General features: G+C 49.7%; 3 protein-coding genes across 6 annotated transcripts; 1 reads left to right on the top strand and 2 right to left on the bottom strand.

Annotated features, from left to right (window-relative positions):
* Positions 1-1,633: 1,633 nt before the first annotated feature.
* Positions 1,634-5,288, bottom strand: TMED9 (transmembrane p24 trafficking protein 9). Its single transcript, XM_046001038.1, has 5 exons — positions 5,069-5,288; positions 4,799-4,899; positions 3,916-4,041; positions 3,455-3,601; positions 1,634-2,506 (listed from the first exon to the last, which is right to left on the bottom strand). The coding sequence occupies exons 1-5, from the start codon at positions 5,250-5,252 to the stop codon at positions 2,357-2,359; spliced, it is 708 nt and encodes a 235-aa protein (XP_045856994.1). The 5' UTR covers positions 5,253-5,288; the 3' UTR covers positions 1,634-2,356.
* Positions 5,289-11,999: 6,711 nt separating this feature from the next.
* On the top strand, positions 12,000-17,475 carry LOC123939115 (transmembrane emp24 domain-containing protein 9-like). 2 transcript variants are annotated; one of them, XM_046001030.1, is made up of 6 exons: positions 12,000-13,405; positions 13,781-13,881; positions 14,193-14,318; positions 14,890-15,036; positions 15,162-15,307; positions 17,377-17,475. In XM_046001030.1, the coding sequence occupies exons 1-6, from the start codon at positions 13,252-13,254 to the stop codon at positions 17,459-17,461; spliced, it is 759 nt and encodes a 252-aa protein (XP_045856986.1). In that variant the 5' UTR covers positions 12,000-13,251; the 3' UTR covers positions 17,462-17,475. The 2 variants fall into 2 exon arrangements, with proteins under 2 accessions (XP_045856986.1, XP_045856987.1); XM_046001031.1 differs by lacking the exon at positions 17,377-17,475 and having other exon boundaries at positions 12,005-13,405; positions 15,162-17,366.
* Positions 13,412-18,670, bottom strand: LOC123939116. Of its 3 annotated transcripts, none has more exons than XM_046001033.1 (3): positions 18,012-18,670; positions 17,793-17,893; positions 13,412-13,633 (listed from the first exon to the last, which is right to left on the bottom strand). In XM_046001033.1, exons 1-3 carry the CDS (start codon positions 18,475-18,477, stop codon positions 13,577-13,579), a joined length of 624 nt encoding a protein of 207 aa, XP_045856989.1. In that variant the 5' UTR covers positions 18,478-18,670; the 3' UTR covers positions 13,412-13,576. The 3 variants fall into 3 exon arrangements, with proteins under 3 accessions (XP_045856989.1, XP_045856990.1, XP_045856988.1); XM_046001034.1 differs by lacking the exon at positions 13,412-13,633 and adding an exon at positions 17,574-17,696; XM_046001032.1 differs by lacking the exon at positions 13,412-13,633 and having other exon boundaries at positions 17,676-17,893; positions 18,012-18,667.
* Between the last annotated feature and the right edge of the window lie 2,715 nt (positions 18,671-21,385).

Below are 21,385 nucleotides of genomic sequence, written 5' to 3' on the forward strand. Positions count from 1 at the left end.
ATTAACTAATTTCAAACAGTGACACCCACAGTCGTGTTGATAATCAGCACCATAGATAAGATGGATGAGAATGGCCTATTTTTTGGTCTTTCAAAATTCAGAACTCCAGTTTAATCATGATAAAACCAGCAGACAAATCCCAATTGAGGAAAATTCTATAAAAAAACTCTGAACTGTACTCCTAAAAACTGTCAAGGTAATAAAGAGCAAGGAAAGTCTGAGAAACGGTCACAGCCAAGAAGGGGCTAAATGTAATGTGGTGTCCTGGATGGGATCCTGGAACCCCAAAAAAGGGGGGGCATTAGGCAATGGCTAAGAAAATCTACATATGGTATAGACTTCAGTGAGAAATAATGTATTGATATTGTTTCATTAACAAATGTACCATACTGATGCATGACATTAATAATGGGGGAACTATTTTCACAATCTTTCTGTAATTCCAAAGCTGTTCTAAAAAAGGGTTTTGTTTTTAATGTGGAGGTGATAACCTGAGGTCAGATCACATCCTCCTGGCAGTTCAAGTAGTCTGCAAACTGGTCTCCCCACCCTGTCTTTTTCTCACATGCTTCTGGATTAACCTTCCTCAAATTTATCTCCATGAGGAACACCTTGGGTGGCTCTATCGGTTAAGTGTCTGCCTTTGGCTCAGGTCCTGTGTGATTGAGCCCGCATTTGGCTCCCTGCTCAGCATAGAGTCTACTTGTCCCTCTCCCTGCCACTTTCCCTGCTTGTGCTCTCTCTCAGAAGCTTTATTTATCTCCATGGGGTTCTAATTCTTTTTTTTTTTTTAAAGATTTTATTTTATTTTATTTGACACAGAGAGATCACAAGTAGGCAGAGAGGCAGGCAGGCAGAGGGGGGAAGCAGGCTCCCTGCCAAGCAGAGAGCCCGATGCGGGGCTCGATCCCAGGACCCTGAGATCATGACCTGAGCTGAACACAGAGGCTTAACCCACTGAGCCACCCAGGTGCCCCTCCACAGGGTTCTTCTACTCAAAACTGTGAACACTGGGTAACGTACAAATGTCTTCTAACTCTAACCAACCTTAAACAGCTTCTTCAAATTACCTCAACTCCAATGGGAACCATGCCCATTGACCTCCATTCGCCAGTTTGTCCAACACCCCCATCTTTGCCTTGTTCGTCAGTTTGTCCAATACCCCCATCTTTGCCTTGTATCAGAATCCTTCCTCTCCTTCAAGGTCCTTACTGAAATCTCAAGCTTTTGTTTAAAACCATCGACATCCTCATCCCCACCAGCTCAGGGATTTCTGTCCTTCCCAAACCTGCAGCACTTCTGTTCAATGTACATTCCCTTCCTGAATGAGGCCCTTCCTCGCAGCACCATGACAGTGACCTCCACCTGCTCTGGAAAAGCAGGGAGGGCCACTCTGTTACAAGGGAGGGGGCAGAGAGGAAAATAGTGTGAATCTGAGCACCAAGCCCCCAAGTCTCTTGTTTTATGGTCTTGGGCAAGCCCACTATCGCCTGCTGCAGGAAGCTGGAGAGAGGACAGGACTAAAGCTCCTGGGTGGATTTGCATCTTGGAACATGAAGTGCTTTGCGCAGTGGAACAAATGACATTCCCCAAGCACCTCCGTGTTATGGCCACTGCAGTGACTACACTGGACGAGAAGTCATTTTTTTTTTTTTTTATTGGGAAACCAATGTAACAAACCTAGACTTATTGAAAATGAAATCAGTAACTAAGACTCTGCAGGCCCCATCCCCAACCAGCACCAAGGCTTCTGCTTGGCCTGACCCCAGTTCCTCAAGCTCCCAAAAAGGACAACCAATTTGAGAAGATGAGGTCAAGCTCCAGGCTACTCTCCCCACACTGCAACTCCCTCCACCCCCACCCTCCATTGACACAAACATCCTGGACCAGCAGTCTGGGCCCAAGGAGGGTACAGTGAGGTTCCTGGGTGGCAGGGAATCACAGCCACACCCCCACCTGCTCAAAAATCTCACGTTAGCAAAGGAAGACAGAAAAAAGACTGGCTTGCCCACCCGCTCCCCTCCCCTCAGCCACCCCAGACAACAGCCTCACGTCCCTGATCAGTAACACTGTGATTCTGAGGTGCCAGTGGGGCTCCCAGTGGCTTCACCAGCCCCTGGGTGATTGCTGCAAAGGGCTCAGAGCCCAGGGGAGGGGGCAGGCACTGCCCTACCATCTGCTCAGTATCAGCCAGCCAAACCGCTGCCCTAAGCTTATGCTGGGGGGTGCCTGTAGCCCCTCTCCCCTCCAGAAAGCCACGGCTTGGAACCAGTCCTCCTGCCAGAGAAAAATCAGTTCCAGGAGGCCCTTTCTCCCCCAGCCTGGGAGGAAGGATGGTCTGTGAGGCCAGGGATGGCTACACCAGCTTCTTCGCTTCAAAGAAGCTTTTGAGGTGCCGCATCTGCCAGACACCGATGGCTACGAGGATGAGGGTCTGCAGAATGGACCACCACAGCACCCGCTGGTTGGTGCTCTCGCTGGTCTGCCGGAAGCGCTCCTCTCGCCACTGTGGGAGGAGAGAAGGGAAGAGGGGCTTAAGGTTGCTGGGCCCCAGCTGACACCATTGTAACTGGTGGGTTCCCCTCCCAGAGGGGGACCCAGGGCCAGGCAGCTCCACTCAGCTTCCCGTCAAGTACCTGCAAAGACCTGAAAAGACCCCCCCCACACACACACACCTGGGGACTGCGTTCCTCCTCCCTTGCCAGAGGACCTCAGGGAACCCACTCATTTAAGCCTTTCTGCCCCTCTGTCAGGAACAGCCCTCCCTTGGTCCCCTCGTGGAGCCTCGGGCAGAAGTATAGTAGCTGCAGTATCACCCCATCAGAGAGAGCCGTCCTCTAGCACTCAGAAGTGGACATGCTCTCACCTCTCTGCCCAGGTCTCCCCAGCTGCTCCTTGAGGACTGTGGGCACAAGCTGCAAACTGGTGGCCCAGTGAGGACATGTGGCACCACGTGTGTTTTGCAAATATTTAAAACCCAGGAAAAATCCACATAGCTTCTCTTGAAACCCAGGTCTAGAATATCTGAAAGGCTTCCCTCAGCTGACAATTAACTGAGGTCCCCGAGGCTTAAACACGTAACAGTCCTTATGGTCGCAGAGCCGCTCATGGTCCCATCCTGGCTCCCTGACACAACGGAGTTTGAAATAGCTGCTCCTTGGAAGCACCTGGAGCCATGGAATTAACACCCAAGGTATTAGCATCAATCCCTCCTTTTATCACTGTGCGTGTGTCATTGTGATTTAGAGCAGTGACAGCCTCTTAAGAACCTGTTTCCTTGGTTACAAACAGGAGTTAGTGGTACCCACCCTGCCTTTTAGACTTGGCAGAGCAGCACAGACATGTGAATCTAGGTTTCATAATGAAACCCAAGTTTGACCCGCATTCAACTTCTGGACGAGCCAGGGGAAGGCACCTGGGACGAAGCCCACCCAGAAGGTCCTGCCCGACATACCCGTTGGTAGTTCTGCTCTTTCTGGATCTGCTCTACCTGCTCCACCAGCTGTCTCACTCGGAGCTGCAACTCACTCAGCTTGTCTTTGGCCGCAATTTCTGCATAGTCGTTGGCGTGTTCCCCTACCTGGATGTCCAGGTGAACTCTCTGGGGACAAACAAGGAAAAGAATAAATGAGGCAACCCTGCTCCATTGTCCTGCCAGGGATGAGCAGCTGGTCCTCCACAGTGTCTGGCCCTATGCAGCTCTGAGAAAACAGGCAAGAATCAGCTTGGCTGAGCCTTGGACCAAGGCACACACAAGGAGTTCAGCAACTGTGCCTGGGATGTTCCCTGGAAACCCAGACTTTTTAGGAAGCACAAGTCTGACATACTCATCTCACACCCAAAGCACCTCCAAGTCTCCAGACCTGAGCAGGGTCTAGAACTTGAAAGCTACAAATCCCACGTGGTTCCACTCACCAACATGCCTCCAGCAAAAAGAGAGAACTTGGTGGAATTGGAGTGAAGACAGATCTGGTGTTCGCCAGGGGTATGGGAGGTGAAAGTGAACCTGCCTTCAGAGCCATACTGTCTGGCCAGGATAACCTGGAGAGAAAAGCCTTCAGTGAGTGTTACAGGCAGGATAGGACTGGAGGGAAACAGCTTCACGCTCTCAATGCCTGAAAGTTGGCAAACAGAGTCCTATGCACTTCACAGCACAACAAGATCCAGAGAGCTGCTCTGCAGCAGTTGCCAAAAGCCTTTCTGGGGCAGGTGTGAAGGGTCTGAGATGGAGCTGACACGTGACTGCTCTTGGGAAGGGCTCTTTATTCCGAGCTCCTGCTATTTCCGCTCTTTGGGTCTGGTTCTTCTTTGAAACAAAAGGTGACAACTAAGGATTTTTGTTTTTCTTTTGCTTTAATATTCTTACTTGTCGAAATTAAAAGCTGCTCACTCGTTTGGGGAAGCACCCCGTTCTGGGAAATCCTCAAGTCTAGATGCCACAGCATCAGAGTGACCGGAATTCTCTGACAGCCAACACCACAATTCATCCACCAACCACGCCTACCAGACAGGTGAGTTTCCATCTCACAGGCCAGGAAAACGGCGGCGGCTCGGGGCGGGGAAGGGGCTCGGCCGAGTCAGGCAGCAGTCGGGAAGAAGCTGAGAGGAGCCGCTAGCCAGCCCCGCAGCAGCCCAACTGTGGCCTCGAGCGCAAATCCGGGATTTTCTCCCCAGCACCCGGCTATGCTCGGCAGTGGAGCGGCTGCGGCGAGCAGGAGGGGAAGAACCAGCACCTGCCCGGTCTGGCGGGGAAGGGCAGAGCGGAGGAGGGCTCGGCGGGGCTCAGGGGCCGGCTCACCTTGTCCTCTGGGTCCTTCACCTCCACGAACATGCCAAGACCGGGGGTGGCCGGCTGGTACTCCTCCCGCTGCTTGTCATACAGCTGCGTCCGGTAGTTTCCTGGAGGAAGTGGGGCGAAGCCAGGTCAGAGGAGCGCGAGGTGGTGTGGAGTCGGGCCCCGCCAGGACGCGGTGAGACCCGTTGCTCCCCGCTCTGACAGAGCGGACTCTCCCGGGCCCCCCGCCCCAAGACCAAGGTCTTGTTCCAAACTCTCCCGTTCCACCCGCACCTATAACCATGGTCTCGTCCGGAATCTCCTCAATAAAGCACTTCTTTTCGGTCTCCCCGATGTGGAAGTAAAGTGCGCCTCCGCGGGCCGCAAAACACAGCAGCAACACGAAGGCCCGAATCACTGTGCCCAGTCCCGCTCCCGTCCGGGGCCCGACGACCCTCACGCCCTGCTCCGCAGCCATCTTGCCCCACCTGCTGGCGCAAGCGCAGCAGGCGGCGCCACGTAGCCCAGCCGCCGCCGCCCCGGGGCCTGCCGGGACAGCGAGTTAGACGGGTTGGACTACAATTCCCGAGATGCTCCGCGGTCACGGCGAGGCAGTATCTGATTGGAGAGTCGCTTCTGCCTGCAACCTAATTGCGCCCTCAGAGTTGAAACCTTCTTTGCATTAATCGCGGTGGCTCCGGCGGCTACTGGTGTTTATCAACGGTTTACAGATGCTGCCAGTCACGCAGTTTGTGGTCGCAGAATGAATTATGGCCAGATACAGGATTGAAACTGAGGATCCCTGACTTGATATTTCTGCGTGCGACACTCTGGGCTTCTATTTAAAAAAACTGAACTTGGAAAAAATGACACCAGAAGTGCACCAACTTACCTTTGGGGGAAAAAATAAAAGAAGCCTGGAGACCTCCTTTACCACTTCTTTGCCACCTCCAAATTCATCCACTCCTAGATCTGGTCTGATCTGGTCTGTATGGTCCCAGGCATCCCTCCCCCCATCCCCCGCCCCGCCTCCTTCCCACATCGGCCCCAGACATCATCCACCCGGGCCTTTCTGCAGAGCTCGCCCGAGGTGGCTCCTCTCTGGAACGTGGTTCGGTGCCTCAGTGGTCCGCAGGTGAAGAAGTATCAGTGGGGGTCTTGAGGGCAGAGCCGCCGCGTTTTGGAGGGCTCTGCGCTCAGTGTGAGATCAGCAGAGGTCTGAGTGTGACCTTCGTGTCCTTCGTGTATTTTATCCATATCCCGGTGTATTTTGGAAGCTCTTCGGACTTGGCAGTTTCTGATTGTGCTACTTCAGGGTTTCATCGAAGTTGGAGGTTTTCTCTCTAATTTGGGTTCTCTTTGTTGTTTCGTTTGGTCTTGGGGAGGGAAATTTAATGAGGATGTGTTGACATTTCCCCCTCATTGGACGTCTTTACCTTATTCTTAAAAGCAACAATATAACACCATCTTGTTTTTTTTAACCATTCCTGTGATGAAAGTGGTTAAGATTTCTTTCCCCTAATTATTTGCTCTCATATATATTGCTGCAATAAAAATTTGTGTTCATTTGTGTTTTTTTAAAAGCATTACTGTAGGACATAGTTTTTTTGTGTGGTTTTTTTTTCTTATAAATTGCCCTTTCAAGCTTCATACCAATTTACATTCTCACAGGCAGTGTTTTGGGGCTTACTTCCCCACACCCTGGACAAAGGTTCTCAACCTTTTTAATCTTGCATAATAGTTGAATGAGAAGTTGTATTTCACTATTCTCTTAATTTTTATTTCCTTGGATATGGAGCATTTTTTTTTTGTTGGTCATTTGTTTTCTTGTTTTTCTTAGTGCTATTTTAAAAAATCTCTCTCTTTTAAAAAATATTTTATTTATTTGACAGAGAGAGGGAATACAAGCAGGGGGAGTGAGAGAGGGAGAAACAGACTTCCCGCAGAGCAGGGAGCCTGATGTGGGCCTCGATGCCAGGACCCTGAAATCATGACCTGAGCAGAAGGCAGAGGCTTAACCCACTGAGCCACCCAGGCACCCCTTAATATTTTTTAAAATTAAACTTTTTACACTGAGATAATTATAGATTCACATGCAATTACAAAAACAATGCAGAGTGATTTAGTGTACCCTTTACCCAGTTTCTTCCATGGTAACATTTTGCTCAAGTATAATGCAATGTTACAACCAGAATATTGACATTGATACAGTCAAGACACAGAATATTTCCTTCACCGCATGGATCCCTCATATTGTGTATTCAAGCCATACCCACTTCCCTATTCCTTCACCGTCTCCTTAACCTCAGAAGTAATCTATTTCTCCATTTCTATAATTTTGTCATTTCAAGAATGTTATATGAATGAAACCATACTGTATGTAATCTTTTGAGAATGGCTTTTTTCACTCGGTTAATTATCTGGAGATTTAATCAGCTTATTGCTTACATCAATAATTGTAGCAAAAAAGTAGCCATAGCATACAATGTGTACAGCCATGATTTGTTTGATATCAACCACAAAAAAAGGGGTGAGAATAAAGCTATTAAAGGAGCAGAGATGTTTTTTCTGTTATTGAAGGTAAAGTGGTATAAATTCAAATTAGAATGTTTAACTTTAGAATATTAAATGTCATTCACATGGTAACCACAAAGAAAATAGCTGTAAAATATACAGAAAAGGAAATGGGAAAGGAATTAAAATGTTTCACAACTAAAAAATTAACTAAATGCAAAAGAAGATAGTAAAAGTAAATAGTAGAAGATAAGTAAAAAATTAACTAAATGCAAAAGAAGGTAGCAGGAGTAGAGGGACCAAAATAAAACCTTTAAGAAAATAGAAAAGAAATAGCAAAATGACAGAAGTTAAGTCCCTCCTTATTGGTAATTACTTAATTAATATATTTTTAAAAGATTTTATTTATTTCACAAGTAGGCAGAGAGGCAGGCGGGGGCGGGGGGGAAGCAGGCTCCCCGCTGAGCAGAGAGCCCGTTGTGGGGTCTCAATCCCAGGACCCTGTGATCATGACCTGAGCTGAAGGCAGAGGCTTAACCCTCTGAGCCAACCAGGCGCCCCCTTAATTAATATTTTTTAGAGGGAACACACACAAAAGTTGGAGGGGGTAGCTCAGCTCTGAGCCTCCATCCCTACCTTCTTCTCCACTTGCCTAATTCCTTTTTATCCTATTAAGACAAGTTCAACAGCATTGTCTTATTTGTTTCCTTTTGGGTGCTTTGACAAGGCCTCTATTGCAGTGTTAACCACATTGAATTACAATAGTCCATTCACAAGAAAGGTGCTTCCGGCCTGATAGCCTGAAGAGATAAAGATATGGCCTTCGGCTTCAGATTTATCTCTGGTGCTCCCCACAGCCTAGCAAAGAACTAGCAACAGCCTCAGTATGCAGTTGATGTTTGCTTGGAGAAAGGGAAGAGAGAGAAAAGAGAAAGGAAAGAGTATGGAGGGAAAAGGAGGGTGAGGCGTGAAAATGAAAGACAAGACGGAAGAAGAAAGAAACAGTGAAGGACAGAGAGAAGAGGGAAGGAGGAAGGCAGAGGGAAGCAAGGAAGAAGGAGGGGGGCAGGGAAAGAGGGAAGAAGGGTAATGATGACACGTGATTACAGGAAAAGTCAAAATCTCCATACTCTATGTCTGGTTTTCTTGTGATGTCTCCTCCCGATTATTTCCATAGGCATCCTGACCTGGGCATAGTAAGGGTGGAATGTTCTGTACATAAAATCAGAGCTGCCCTGTGCAAGTCTTCTGCTCTGGTGTTGGATGGATTCTTTTGGTTTGGTGCTGATTTTCACACCATCCCCAGAATACCACCAAGCCACCCCCTTCCTCTGAACCACTGCCTTCTACACGCATCTTCCCCCCTGGACTGTGGAAAAACAACTTCCATTCCTTGTGACCATCTCTACAAAGAAAATTCCCAAGGAAGTTCTTTTCCTTTTGCTTTCTACCCTAGAACACCTAGACATGAGGGTGCTGGTGCTGAATTCCGGGATATCACAAACAATGTTCTTCTGAACGAACTTCGCCACCCTCCTTTGGCTTCCAGTGGTCCCTCTAACATGATCCTTCCACTCTGGTGAGTTTTCTCAGGAGTCTCATTGGGTGTCCCATCCATTGTTCCTGAGGTTTTGGGCAGTCTGTCCTACAGGTCTGTGCCTGACTGAACCCTAACTGAGGGCTTGTGTCCTCCTGCTCCCCAGTACTTTGGGGGTACCCATAGATAGGACAAAGCAGGAGAGTAGCCAGGCTGTGCCTCAGTCCCTGAGAGTCAGGAAATCATTGACCCCAAGACTCAGAGGACTTCTAGGGGAAATGTGGCCAAATGCTACCCATCTGCCCACCTAAGTCTCAGCTCTACTATGGCCAAAATACCATGACATTTTCCCATAGTAAAATGTTTGCAGTCCCCTTAAAGTTATCTGTCTTCTAAACATCTCTTCTGGACAGTTAAAGAAATGCACAGACTTGACTGAGGCACCAGGACACTTCTTTGGGTTCAGCTCCCCCCAAGGGCAGATCCTTTTTCCTTATGTCTGAGCTTGCACAGATGAACCTGATTTCTCAGAACATCTTCTATTGCCATGCTTTGTCAAGTTCCCTAACTAGTAACTGCTCCTGCCCTGGAAGGAAGCCTTTTCATCGTTCCTGCATGGGGGAGGCCTCATTCTTCAGGTTCGAAGTTCAAAGATCATTCACTGTCTCTGATGAAAAAAAAAAACAACAGAAAAGGGAGGGAAGGGACGAAATGGGGAGACCAACGTGGAGTGAAGAGGGGCAGGACGGCAAAAGCAGAGAGTGACACAGATGCACCCTAATTACTTCCCCTTCCCTCCCTCTGCCCCATCATCCCATAACCCCTCCCATGTCTCTGATTTCCCTCTATTCAAATGTAGTATGGTGAGGCCAGCAGATTAGGAGATGGTTGCCATTGATTGTTTCTTACCCATAGTTCCCAAGACAAGTGACTCTACCACACCACTTAAGGGCTACAGGGGACAGAGCCAGGGTCTGTCAGGGGATAGAGATAGTGACAGGAAAGCATGGATAGAAGCCTTTAATGTATCTTTATGGGAAGGAATGGGAGGTGCGGGGAGCAAGTGAGCAGGTTTAGGATTGACTAGGTTTAGGAGTAATTTCAACAGGCTCCACTTTTCTTTTTTTAAGATTTTTGTGTATTTTTTTTAATTTTTAAAAAGATTTTATTAATTTTTTTATTTATTTTACACACAGAGAGAGATCACAAGTAGGCAGAGAGACAGACAGAGAGAGAGGGGGAAAGCAGGCTCCCTGCTGAGCAGAGAGCCCGATTCAGGGTTTAATCCCAGGACCCTGAGACCATGACCTGAGCCGAAAGCAGAGGCTTAACCCACTGAGCCACCCAGGTGCCCTGAGCTTTGTGTATTTCACAGAGAGAGAGAGAGAGAGAGAGAAAGAGAGAGAGAGACCAGCAGGAAGAGCTGCAGAGGGTGAGGGAGAAGGAGAGGAAGAAGCAAGCTCCTGGCTCCGCAAGGAACCTGATTCGGTGCTCAATTCCAGGACCCTGAGATCATGACCTGCACCAAAGGCAGACGCTTAACCGACTGAACCACCCAGGTGTCCCTGATTCTGGATTTCTTTAAAAAGTTTTAAAATTATCAATTATATCAAATCTACCACTGTATGAGTAGAAATTAAGTCTTTACGCAATTTTATATGCTGTAATAGTTCTTCAAATAAATCTCTCTTTAAAAAAAAAAACCTAAGTCTGAGGTCTTGGGTGAACCACAGATGAGGCACATAGATGTACCACCCAGTGTCTTCTTTGAATGTCACAAATGGCACCCAGGTTCAGTGATCTTGGCAGTCATTGTGGAATGAGATTTTTGCCAAGTGGGAGGATCCCAGAAGGGTGGGTTCACTGCTCTTATGTTCCTAGCCTTGTTATTGGTCAGAAACAGGTTGTTCTTTCTTCCTGCCTTCCTTCCTTCCTCCTTCCTTCCTTTCAGGGGGACAGAGAGAGTGTGTGCATGCCTGAGAACATGAGGGTGGGGGAGGGGCAGAGGGCGTGGGAAAAGCAGACTCCCCACTGAGTGCAGAGCCCCCCTCCCCACCCACCTCCATGAGGCCCTATACCAGGACTCTGAGACCAGGACTCCAGCCAAAGTCAGATGCTTAACTGACTGAACCACCCAGCCCCACCCCCACCCCGATTGTTCAATTTTAACAAAACACTTGTGCTACTTGGACAGTCATGCCCAACTCCTTCCCAATGTCTGGGTTCTGCACCTTGAAATCTCACTGGTGCACTATATCCTTACATACATGTAGCTGCAAGCATTTTCCACTTTTGACCCCCAGTGGCCCAGGGTAGTCTGGCCAATGGACCACTGCCATGCAAGAGTGGTATTCACAGTGTGGTGTGGGTGCTGGTACTGGTTCATGTTAGTTACAGGTCTGCAACGAGGTAAGTGCAAATATTGAGTAAGTGTTTAGGAATTTTTACGGAAATTTAATATTGATGTGATATCCAAACACATGATTAATTTCATTTTTTATTGTATTTTATAGGAGTATTGGCTTGTGAGGGATTGCAAATTTTACTAAAAACAAAACAGAGGGGTGCCTGGGTGGCTCAGTGGGTTAAAGCCTCTGCCTTCGGCTCAGGTCATGATCCCAGGGTCCTGGAATCGAGCCCCGCATCGGGCTCTCTGCTCAGCGGGGAGCCTGCTTTCTCCTCTCTGCCTGCCTCTCTGCCTACTTGTGATCTCTGTCTGTCAAATAAATAGATAAAATCTTTAAAACAAAACAAAACAAAACAAAACAGAGCCTATGCTTTACTACAAGCGGTGGTACTGGTCTGGAGAGGAATGATGGTTCAGGACCATGGACAGCACCTCTGCCTCCCAAGCCTGATTTCTACCTCTGCCCCCAGCTCTGGGTAACTCTCCTGGTGAACAACTAGCTCTCAGATCCAACAGATGCTTTTCAGCTCTTGCCTTATTTGACCTTTCTAAAGTATGACTTTTGTTAACATCCGAATCTGTCGTTTTTGTGTAATGATCATTCTCAGTGAAGAAATAAAAAACGCTCCTCTAGGATTGCCAATGAACTACACCACTAAAATGAGGGCACCATTCCTGGTAACTAAAAAAACACATTGTCAATTTTTTTTTTAAAGATTTTATTTATTTATTTGACAGAGAGAGAGTGAGAGTGAGCACAAGCAGGGGGAGTGGAAGGCAGAGGGAGAGGGAGAAGCAGGTTCCCCAGTGAGCATGTGGCCTCAATCTGAGGACCCTGGGATCATGACCCGAGCTGAAGGCAGACACTTAACTGACTGAGACACCCAGTACCCCCATATTGTCAATCTTAACACCCTGTATTGATTACACACACACACACACACACACACACACACACACACATATCATCATCATCATCATAACGTATTTGCTGAATAAACTGACCAGGCACTAGGTGGTGGAAGACTTCATCCCATTACTTGGGTTGGGCTATAGCTTTCTGTTGAAATGTTTGGGCCCACACTGTTCTACCCAGGGCACTGTGAACTTTTGATTTCTCGAGATTTGCTTTTTCTGGGTCCCCATTTTGTCATGTTGGCTTCATCCTCCCACCCCTTTCAGTTGTGTACCCCTACCCTTTTCCAGTGGCTTGCTTGCCACCTTCTCTTCCCTCCAGGCTCACCAGTGCAGAGAAAAGTACGCTGGATGAAGGGCTCTGCTGTTCAAGCAGGCTTGGCACCTCCTGCGCCCGCAGATTCAGCCCAATTGCCTCCTCTCTCCACGTTCCTATAACTTTTCTTCCCCCAGTCCCTTAACTAGTATGGCTGCTAGGCAATCCTACGTCCCCCTGCCTAAATTGCTCTCGTTCCCCGCTGCTCAGGGAGATTTTAACCATCCTTCAAGGCTTGAGTCAAATCTAATCCCTTCCATGAAAACCGCGACATCTCCTCCTCCCCTTCTTGAATTACTGCTTCAGACTCTAAACCCCATGGGGCTTCTCATTTCGTCTCACCATGTCACCTCCTTTCCCCAATCAATCCTAAGCTCTTCGAGGTTCAAGTCCAAGTAATAAACTTCCCATTATCCCCATTCTTTCCGCACACATCTGGGTGGCTGCCCTGTAAGTTGCAGAGGGCAAGCCCCCTCCCCTCTCTGAGGCTGTTACCTCAAACAAGAAGAAGGGCTAACAACACCGATGCCTCCCCGAGTTTCTGCGCGGAGCAAGTGAAGCCGGGCCTGGGTTGGGGGGGGACTCTCGGGGGGGCCCCTTCGCTGCGTGGGTCGGCGGGAACGCGCCGGGGGCGGGGCCGCGCGGCGGCTCCCGGGAGTTGTAGTCCGCGAGCGCGTTCGCAGTCCCCGCAGACTCCGCGCGGAGACCCGTGGACTCGCCTGCGAAGGTGGCAGGGGCCTGCGGGGCTCGGCTCGAGGAGCTGGGCCCGGGGCTGGCCCTGGGCAGGGATGGAGCAGGGCGCAAGCAACCGGTATGGCCTGCCGCTGCTGCTAGGGCAGCTGCTGGCGCTTATGGGCCACGGGGGCGCCTTCTACCTCGAGGTCCGCGAGCTGGAAGAGAAGTGCTTCATCCAGGAGATCCCCGATGGTACCGTGGTCATAGGTGCGCGCGCCGGCCTTTCCGGCCTTGCCCTCCCTGCACCCAGAGTCCTGAGAGCGGAGGGGAATAGGGCTCCGTGGCACCAGCTCAGACCCCACCTCCCCTCCCCTGCCGGGGGCGGGGGCGGGCTCGGGGGTAATGGGTGGACAGCAGTCTGGCCAAGGCATCCTCTCTCTAGCCTGTGCGGGGGCCGAGTCTGATGCAGACTCTAACGAGGGCAGAGAAGTGATGCTGGAGAAGGGAGGAGAGGCAGAGGGCCGTGGTCAGGCTCCTCAGACTCGAGATCTTCCTGTCCGCACCCCCCCCCCCCCGACCCCGGACCACCACGTCTGAGTCAGGGGGATGGATGGAAATGCACTTCTGTTGCCTCTCCATTAGGTAACTACAAGACGGAGCTATACGACCCTGCTATGGAAAAGTACCAGCCCTCCCCACAGTGGATCAATTTGTTCGTGTTCGTGAAGGACCCCGAGAACAAGGTGAGGCAGGCCTTTACTCCTTGCAGCACCCCCCAAGGTCCCAGCATCAATGTGTGGCCTTCTCTGGTCCCTCATTTCTCATGGAAGGATGTTTCCTGACAGGCAGGTTAGTTCAAGGAGGGCCATGGTCTTTGCAATCTAGTATTCCGTATTAACGACATTGGCATATGGGAATTTCCAGCCAAACCGATCCCATTTCCCTTATATCCACCCCTCTGGCCTGCGGGGTCTGCGCCTGGGATTCTCCTGAAATCTCCTGGAAGCAGGTACACGGCTAGCTTGTTGTGCTCACTGAAGGCTGCTTCCTCTAGAACCTCCTGGCCCGGCAGTACGGTCCTCAGGGAAGCTTCACCTTCACCTCCCAGTCTCCAGGAGAGCACCAGATCTGCCTCCACCTCGAGTCCATCCGGTTCGCCCTCTTCTATGATGGCAAGCTGGTGAGTGTGGCAGGCGGGAGGGCCACCGTCCCCAGGCGTTCCCTTTCTCAGCCTCTGTAGAGTGAGAAGGGTGTGGTGGGTGGTGCCTATTGAGTAGGGCTGGGACTTTACCTCAAGGACGCATCCCAAGAACCGGTCCTGAGGATGAAAGGGGACCTGAGGAGGGAGTCACTCAGACTCAAAGTGCTCCCTTGGCTCCAGGCCATCCCTAGGATAAAGACCAGGCTTCATAACAGGAGGTTTAGATGCAGAGCTATTCTGCATCTGAGCGCTTCTGGACTCTCCAATGTCACCTCCCAATTCAGAACTTCTAGTAAACTGCCTGGCTCAGAGTCACAGCTCTATTTCTCTGCACATGTTGTCCCATCGTTTGTGTTCTGAATATAGAACTCCACACAAGCCAGGTCCTGATCTGGTGTCTGGACCCCCAGAGCAGGGCCAGTCACCGAGTCAGTGTGTACGGAATGGAACTCCCAGTGTCAGGCCCAGCCGCGGGATGTAGAAGCTAGATTTCCAGCAGGTTCATGGAGCTGAGCTCCCTGACTCCCCCCTCCCGGCTTCCCCATTCCAGGCTATTCACTTGGACATGCAGTTGGGCGAACACACCAATGATTACGCAGAATTTGCGGCCAAGGACAAGCTGACCCAGCTGCATCTGCGCCTACAGCAGCTTGTGGAGCAGGTGGAGTTGATCCAGAAGGAGCAGGAGTACCAGAGGGTGAGGGGCTGGGTTGACCCAGCTGGGATGAGGGAGGATGTGTGACCTCCTGGGAAGTGGCTCTTCCAGCTCTGCCCCCAGAGGGCGCTCTAGACAGGCATCTTTTCCCTTCTCTCCTCCCACAGTGGCGAGAGGAGCGCTTCCGGCAGACCAGCGAGAGCACCAACCAGCAGGTGCTGTGGTGGTCCATTCTGCAGACCCTCATCCTGGTTGCCACCGGTGTCTGGCAGATGCGGCACCTCAAGAGTTTCTTTAAAGCCAAGAAGCTGGTGTAGGTGGGCCCCAGAAACCTAGCCCCAACTCATTCCCTTTCTCTTAACTGATGGCAAGTGGCCTGGCCTGCTGTACTTCCTGGCTTCTGATTCCCCCAACACCACAGGGGTTGGGTGGGGGTGGGGGAGACGGAGGACCTCTTTGAACTGGTTTCTCAGCCGGCACTTGGGAGAGGATGGGTGTCCCGCCAGACGCTTGGCTGGGGAGCTCCAGGATTCTCTGCGGCTCTGGGCTGCTGAGGAGGAAGGGGAGGATGCCCCCACCCCCCATGGCTAACCCGGATGAACTGTCCCAAGATGGAGAGAATTAAGAGTGTCTATAAACTGCCAACTTTCTGACCTGAACATTTATTGCCTCCCACTCTGCAATTCATTCTGGTGTTTTGTTTCTAACCAGATATTAACATTAAGGCTCCGCATGCATTTGGTGGGGATTGATCCCAAAATGGATGGGGTGAAGAAAGCTTGTTCTCCAAAAGCCTTAGCAACCTGTGGAGCCCTTTCGATGAAAGTCCAGTTTGGGCCTATCTTATGGGTAACCTGAGTGCTTGTGCTGATCCTGTGCCTCTTTGTGGGGCTCTGGTCCCCACATGTGCTCTTCTGCTGGTTTTTTTTCCAGGCAGTCGGATGGGCACCTCTGTTTTCATACTACTCTTCAACCAACCTGTGTCTCTCTTTATGATGTCCCAGGTTGACTTTTTCTTTAGGAGATGCTTTCTTTTCTTTCTTTTTTTTTAAAATAGGATTTCAAGTAACTGTTTCCATTAGAGTCAGCATCTCGCTAACTCAACCGTCACAGGTGCACACAGGTGTAGATAACCAGGCATCTAGGTACCCTGTGCTTCTGCCTCATCTGAATTCTGCTGGTTGCCCCGTTGGGAGAGTCATCTCACATGTGAATCTGACATTTTCTGTGATAAGGAAATTCACTGGCTGGCACCCTCAACAAAATGAAGTCCAACTCCTCAAGGCTAAGGCCGTCAATAAAGGGAGACTCCCCATGAGGAGGGGGATATGGCGACAGCCCAAGCACTTGGCCCCTGAGACAGACACATCCTCTCCTAGGATACGCTTGAGGGACACTGCAAGCCTCAGGTGTTTGCTCATTTGTGGCTGTGGTCCTGACTGGCTTCTGGAAAGTATGAGTGGACTAAACTGAAGGCTGGGGGTGGGGGGAACCACTGGAGAGTAACCTCAGACCAAAGTATGTGATCTTAGGGCCCATTACCCTTATCGGAAGGGGTGTGTGTGTGTGTGTGTGTGTGTGTGTGTCGGGGAGGGGGGTGCTCTGCTCTCTTTCATAGAAGAAGCAAAATGATCTGAAAAGGCACATTCTCTCGCACAAGTCTAATACCAAATGAGGCAGGGCTCTAACAACAGGTGAAGGTGGTGTGTGCTTCTGAGAAGGATATGCGCCAAACATGACATGATATAGCGCTGGCCTAGTCTAGGTGGTCAGAGAAGGGTGCTTTTAAGAATTGCATTTGTGATGAGGAGTCAGCTGGGGGAAGTGTGTTCTGGCCAGAAGGAATAGCACATACGGAAGTCCTAAAGCAAAAAAAAAAAAAAAAAAAAAAGACAATTTGAGAAACCAAAAGAAAGTTACTCTATCATAATCCGGACTCTAAGAGAGACCACAGGACTGATCTGGTATTTGCCGGGGGTATGGGAGGTGCAAATGAACTTGCCTTCAGAGCCATACAGTCCACCCAGCATGACCTAGGGAGAAGGGGCTTCAGCAAGTGTTACGGGGGGATGAGGCTGGAAGGAAACAGGGCTTCATGCTCTCAGTGCCTAAAAGTTGGTAAACAGAGTCCTAAGCACCTCACAACACGACAAGGTCCAGAGAGCTGCTCTGCAGCAGTTGCCAAAAGCCGGAGAACTTTCTGAGGCAGGGGCGAAGGGTCTGAGACGAAGCTGACACGTGACTGCTCTTGGGAAGGGCTCTTTATTCCGAGCTCCTGCCATTTTCGCTCTTTGGGTCTGGTTCTTCTTCGAAACGAAAGGTGACAACTAAGGATTTTTGTTTTTCTTTTGCTTTAATATTCTTACTTGTCGAAATTAAAAGCTGCTCACTCGTTTGGGGAAGCACCCTGTTCTGGGAAATCCTCAAGTCTAGATGCCACAGCATCAGAGTGACCGGAATTCTCTGACGGCCAACACCACAATTCATCCACCAACCACGCCTACCAGACAGGTGAGTTTCCATCTCACAGGCCAGGAAAACGGCGGCGGCTCGGGGCGGGGAAGGGGCTCGGCCGAGTCAGGCAGCAGTCGGGAAGAAGCTGAGAGGAGCCGCTAGCCAGCCCCGCAGCAGCCCAACTGTGGCCTCGAGCGCAAATCCGGGATTTTCTCCCCAGCACCCGGCTATGCTCGGCAGTGGAGCGGCTGCGGCGAGCAGGAGGGGAAGAACCAGCACCTGCCCGGTCTGGCGGGGAAGGGCAGAGCGGAGGAGGGCTCGGCGGGGCTCAGGGGCCGGCTCACCTTGTCCTCTGGGTCCTTCACCTCCACGAACATGCCAAGACCGGGGGTGGCCGGCTGGTACTCCTCCCGCTGCTTGTCATACAGCTGCGTCCGGTAGTTTCCTGGAGGAAGTAGGGCGAAGCCAGGTCAGAGGAGCGCGAGGTGGTGTGGAGTCGGGCCCCGCGCTCCCCCCGCCCCAAGACCAAGGTCTTGTTCCAAACTCTCCCGTTCCACCCGCACCTATAACCATGGTCTCGTCCGGAATCTCCTCAATAAAGCATTTCTTTTCGGTCTCCCCGATGTGGAAGTAAAGCACGCCTCCGCGGGCGGCAAAACACCCCTCCCAGACCAGCTCTGCAGCCGCCTTGCATTTGTCCCCACAGCCGAAGGCGGCGGCAGCACGTGACCTGGACGCAGCCACAGGGCCTGCCGGGATGACGAGTTCCACTGGCTGGACTACAAGTCCCGAGATGCCCTCGGCTCCAGCAAACCAGGACCTGATAAGCGGGGGGGCTTCCGCTCGCAGTAGAGTTGGGGCCCCAGAATTGAAAGCTTTCCGTTGATTGTCGTGGTGGCCGGCGCTTTTTACGGATGCTGGAAGTGTGTTTGTGGTGGCAGAGTGAATTATGGGCAGATACAGGCTTAAAACCGAGGATCCCAGACTTTCCTCCACGTGTCTGTATTTACACTTTGGGCTTGCTTCCATTTTAAAACACAGAACTTTGAGGGGTCTCTATGGCTCAGTGGGTTAAGTGTCAGGCTCTTGATTTCAGCTCAGGTTTTGATCTCCCAGGTCCTGAGTTTGAAAAAGCAAAATGCGGGGGTGCCTAGATGGCTTCCTCAATTAAGCATCCCCCTCCCGATTTCTGCAGAGGTCATGATCTAAGGGTCATAGGATTGAGCACCCGTCCCACAGGGGTTCCACACGGAGTCTGCTTGAGATTCCCTTTCTATCTCATTCTGCCCCCCCCCCCCCCCCCCCCGCCAAGTTCTTGCAAGCTTTCTCTCTCTAGGATAAACAAATCAACCTTAAAAAAAAAAAAAAAAAAGCAAAAACCAAACCAAAACAAAAACCCTCTGAACTTTGAAAAAGTGACACAAATGGTGCAGGAGCTTACTTTGGCGGGAGGAAAAAAAAAAAAAAAGCCAAGGAGATTCCCTTTACTTTTTTTGCTCTCCAAAACCCATCCACTCCTAGATCTGGTCTTATCGGGTCTGTATCTACCCAGGCATCCCCGCACAGCATCAGCACCAGACATCATCCCTGTGGGCTTTGCTACAGGAGCTGGGCGGTGGTGGCTCCTCTCAGGCCAGGTTTGGTGCCCTAGTGGCCCGCAGGTAAAGGAGTATTGGTGGGGGTCTTGGGGACAGTCGCCTGTTTTGGAGGGCTCTGTGCTCAGTGTGAGATCAACAGAGGGTCGGCGTCGGCCCTTCCAGGATTTTATCCAGATTCCAGTGTATTTGGCTGCTCTTGGAACTTAGTAGTTTCTGACTGTGCCACCTAAAGGCTTCATAAAAATTGGAGGTTTTCTCTGTAATTTGGGTTCTCTTTGTTATTTCGTTTGGTCTTGGGGAGGGAAGTTTAATGAGAATGTGTTGACATCTCCCCCTCATTGGAAGCCTTTACCTCATTTTTCCGAACAGTAACAATAAAACATCATCTTGCTTCATACAGCACCTTATTTTTAACCATTCCTGTGATGAAAATGGTTAATGTTTCTGTAAGGGCCTGCTTAGCCAGAGGGAGTCATTTTGTGTTTATGCAGTGAACTTAGATGGACCCTGCCCCTCCCAAAGGAACTTACTTGCAAAGCCTAGATGCAAGGGTGGGTCAGGCCAGGTGAAGACATCCAATCAGTGGGGCACGCATATATCTACCATGGTAAATTGAAATTCAATTGGACACCCGTGTGTAACCTAGCATGACTGTGCAGTTTTCTCTGCGTGTTGCTGACCTAGCATGACTGTGCAGTTTTCTCTGTGTATTGCAATCTCATTGGCCACCTGTGTATAGCCCGGCTCAGCTACCTCTATAAAAGTTAGTCTGTGAGGCTGGAAGGGGTCGCTTCTTTGCAAGAGACGGCCCTGACTGGTCAGTTGGATTCTCGATGCTTGGCGTGAAATAAAGCTTTGCTTGACCTTTGCTTTATATCAGTCTCGTTTCTTTGATTACGGACCCAACAGTTTCTTTCCCCCAATTATTTTTTTCAGTGATCCATCTGTTTATTTTGGAGAGAGAAAGAGCAAATGTGTGCGTGGGTGCACACGGGCAGGTGAGGGGCTGAGGGAGAAGAGAAGGTTAAGCAGACCCCCTGCTGAGCACAGAGCCCAATGTGGGGCTCCATGTCACAACCTGACCTGAAACCAAGAGTCAGTGGCTTAACTGTGCCAACCAGGCACCTCACACCCCATTATTTGCTCTTCGTATATTACTGCAATAACAATTCTTGTTCATTTTCTAAAAAAGCATTACTGTAGGACATGTAGGACTCTTTGATAAGAGAACACAAAGTTCCCCTTTCATACTTTGTACCAATTATAGTTTCACCAGCAGTGTACTATAGTGCTTAATTTTCACACTCCAGTCAAATGTTTTCCACCTTTTTAATCTTTGCAAAAGTTTAAGTCTTTTGCAAATCATTAAAAGATTTAACCTTTTAAAAGAATCTTTAAAAGATTTAATCTTTGGCAAAGATTAAAAAGTGGATGAAAATTTGTATTTCCTTTTATTTTCCATTTATTTCCTTTCCTTCCTATCCTTTTCATTTTTATTTCTTCTTGGTCATTTGATTTCTTCTGTGAATTGCTGGTTGTGTGTGGTTTTTTTTTAAGATTTTTATTTATTTATTTGAGAGAGTGAGAGGGAGAAGCAGACTCTCTGCTATGTAGAGAACCTGCCTCCATTTCAGGACCCTGAGATCATGACCTGAGCTGAAGGCAGACACTTAACTGACTGAGCCACTCAGGCACCCCTGGTTGTGTTTTTCTTTTCTTTTCTTTCTTTCTTTCTTTTTAAGATTTTACTTATTTGAGGGGCCCCTGGGTGGGTCAGTCAGTTAAGCGGCTCCCTTCAGCTCAGGTCATGGTCGCCGGGTCCTGGGATCAAGCCCCGCGTCGGGCTGCCTGCTCAGCGGGGGAGCCTGCTTCTCCTTCTCCCTCTGCTTGCTGCTCTGCCTACTTGTGTTCTCTCTCCATCTCTCTAATAGATAAATAAAATCTTAAAAAAATTAAAAAAAAAGATTTTACTTATTTGACAGAAAGAGCCAGTGAGAGAGGGAATACAAGCAGAGGGAGTGGGAGAGGGAGACGCAGGCTTCCTGCCGAGCAGGGAGCCCAGTGTGAGCTCCATCCCAGGACCCTGGGATCATGACCTGAGCTGAAGGCAGACGCTTAACCAATTGAGCCACCCAGGAGACCCTGGTTGTGTTTTTCTTAGTGCTATTATAACTACATGCTGATGTCACCACTATTCAGAATTAACAAATGGTTCCAGAATTAATAAATGATAACATTTTATAATAAAAGTTTCTAGTATTTTTAAAATTAAACTTTTTACATTGAGATAATTATAGATTCACATGCAGTTGTAAGAAACAATGCAGAGAGACCCAGTG

Source organism: Meles meles, chromosome 3, assembly GCF_922984935.1.
Source record: "Meles meles chromosome 3, mMelMel3.1 paternal haplotype, whole genome shotgun sequence".
Taxonomy (NCBI): Eukaryota; Metazoa; Chordata; class Mammalia; order Carnivora; family Mustelidae; genus Meles; species Meles meles.

Excerpts from the sequence above, each read along its gene's own strand:
- TMED9 (XM_046001038.1), bottom strand. The coding sequence starts at position 5,252 with ATGGCTGCGGAGCAGGGCGTGAGGGTCGTCGGGCCCCGGACGGGAGCG. Across the intron at positions 4,042-4,798 it reads TGAAGGACCCAGAGGACAAG|GTTATCCTGGCCAGACAGTA; the intron begins GTGAGCCGGCCC and ends TTTTCTCTCCAG. Across the intron at positions 2,507-3,454 it reads AAGAGCAGAACTACCAACGG|TGGCGAGAGGAGCGCTTCCG; the intron begins GTATGTCGGGCA and ends CTCCTCCCACAG.
- LOC123939115 (XM_046001030.1), top strand. The coding sequence starts at position 13,252 with ATGGAGCAGGGCGCAAGCAACCGGTATGGCCTGCCGCTGCTGCTAGGG. Across the intron at positions 14,319-14,889 it reads TCTTCTATGATGGCAAGCTG|GCTATTCACTTGGACATGCA; the intron begins GTGAGTGTGGCA and ends TCCCCATTCCAG. Across the intron at positions 15,308-17,376 it reads TTTAAAGCCAAGAAGCTGGT|CTGCTCACTCGTTTGGGGAA; the intron begins GTAGGTGGGCCC and ends CGAAATTAAAAG.
- LOC123939116 (XM_046001032.1), bottom strand. The coding sequence starts at position 18,477 with ATGGAAGCAAGCCCAAAGTGTAAATACAGACACGTGGAGGAAAGTCTG. Across the intron at positions 17,894-18,011 it reads GGACGAGACCATGGTTATAG|GAAACTACCGGACGCAGCTG; the intron begins GTGCGGGTGGAA and ends TACTTCCTCCAG.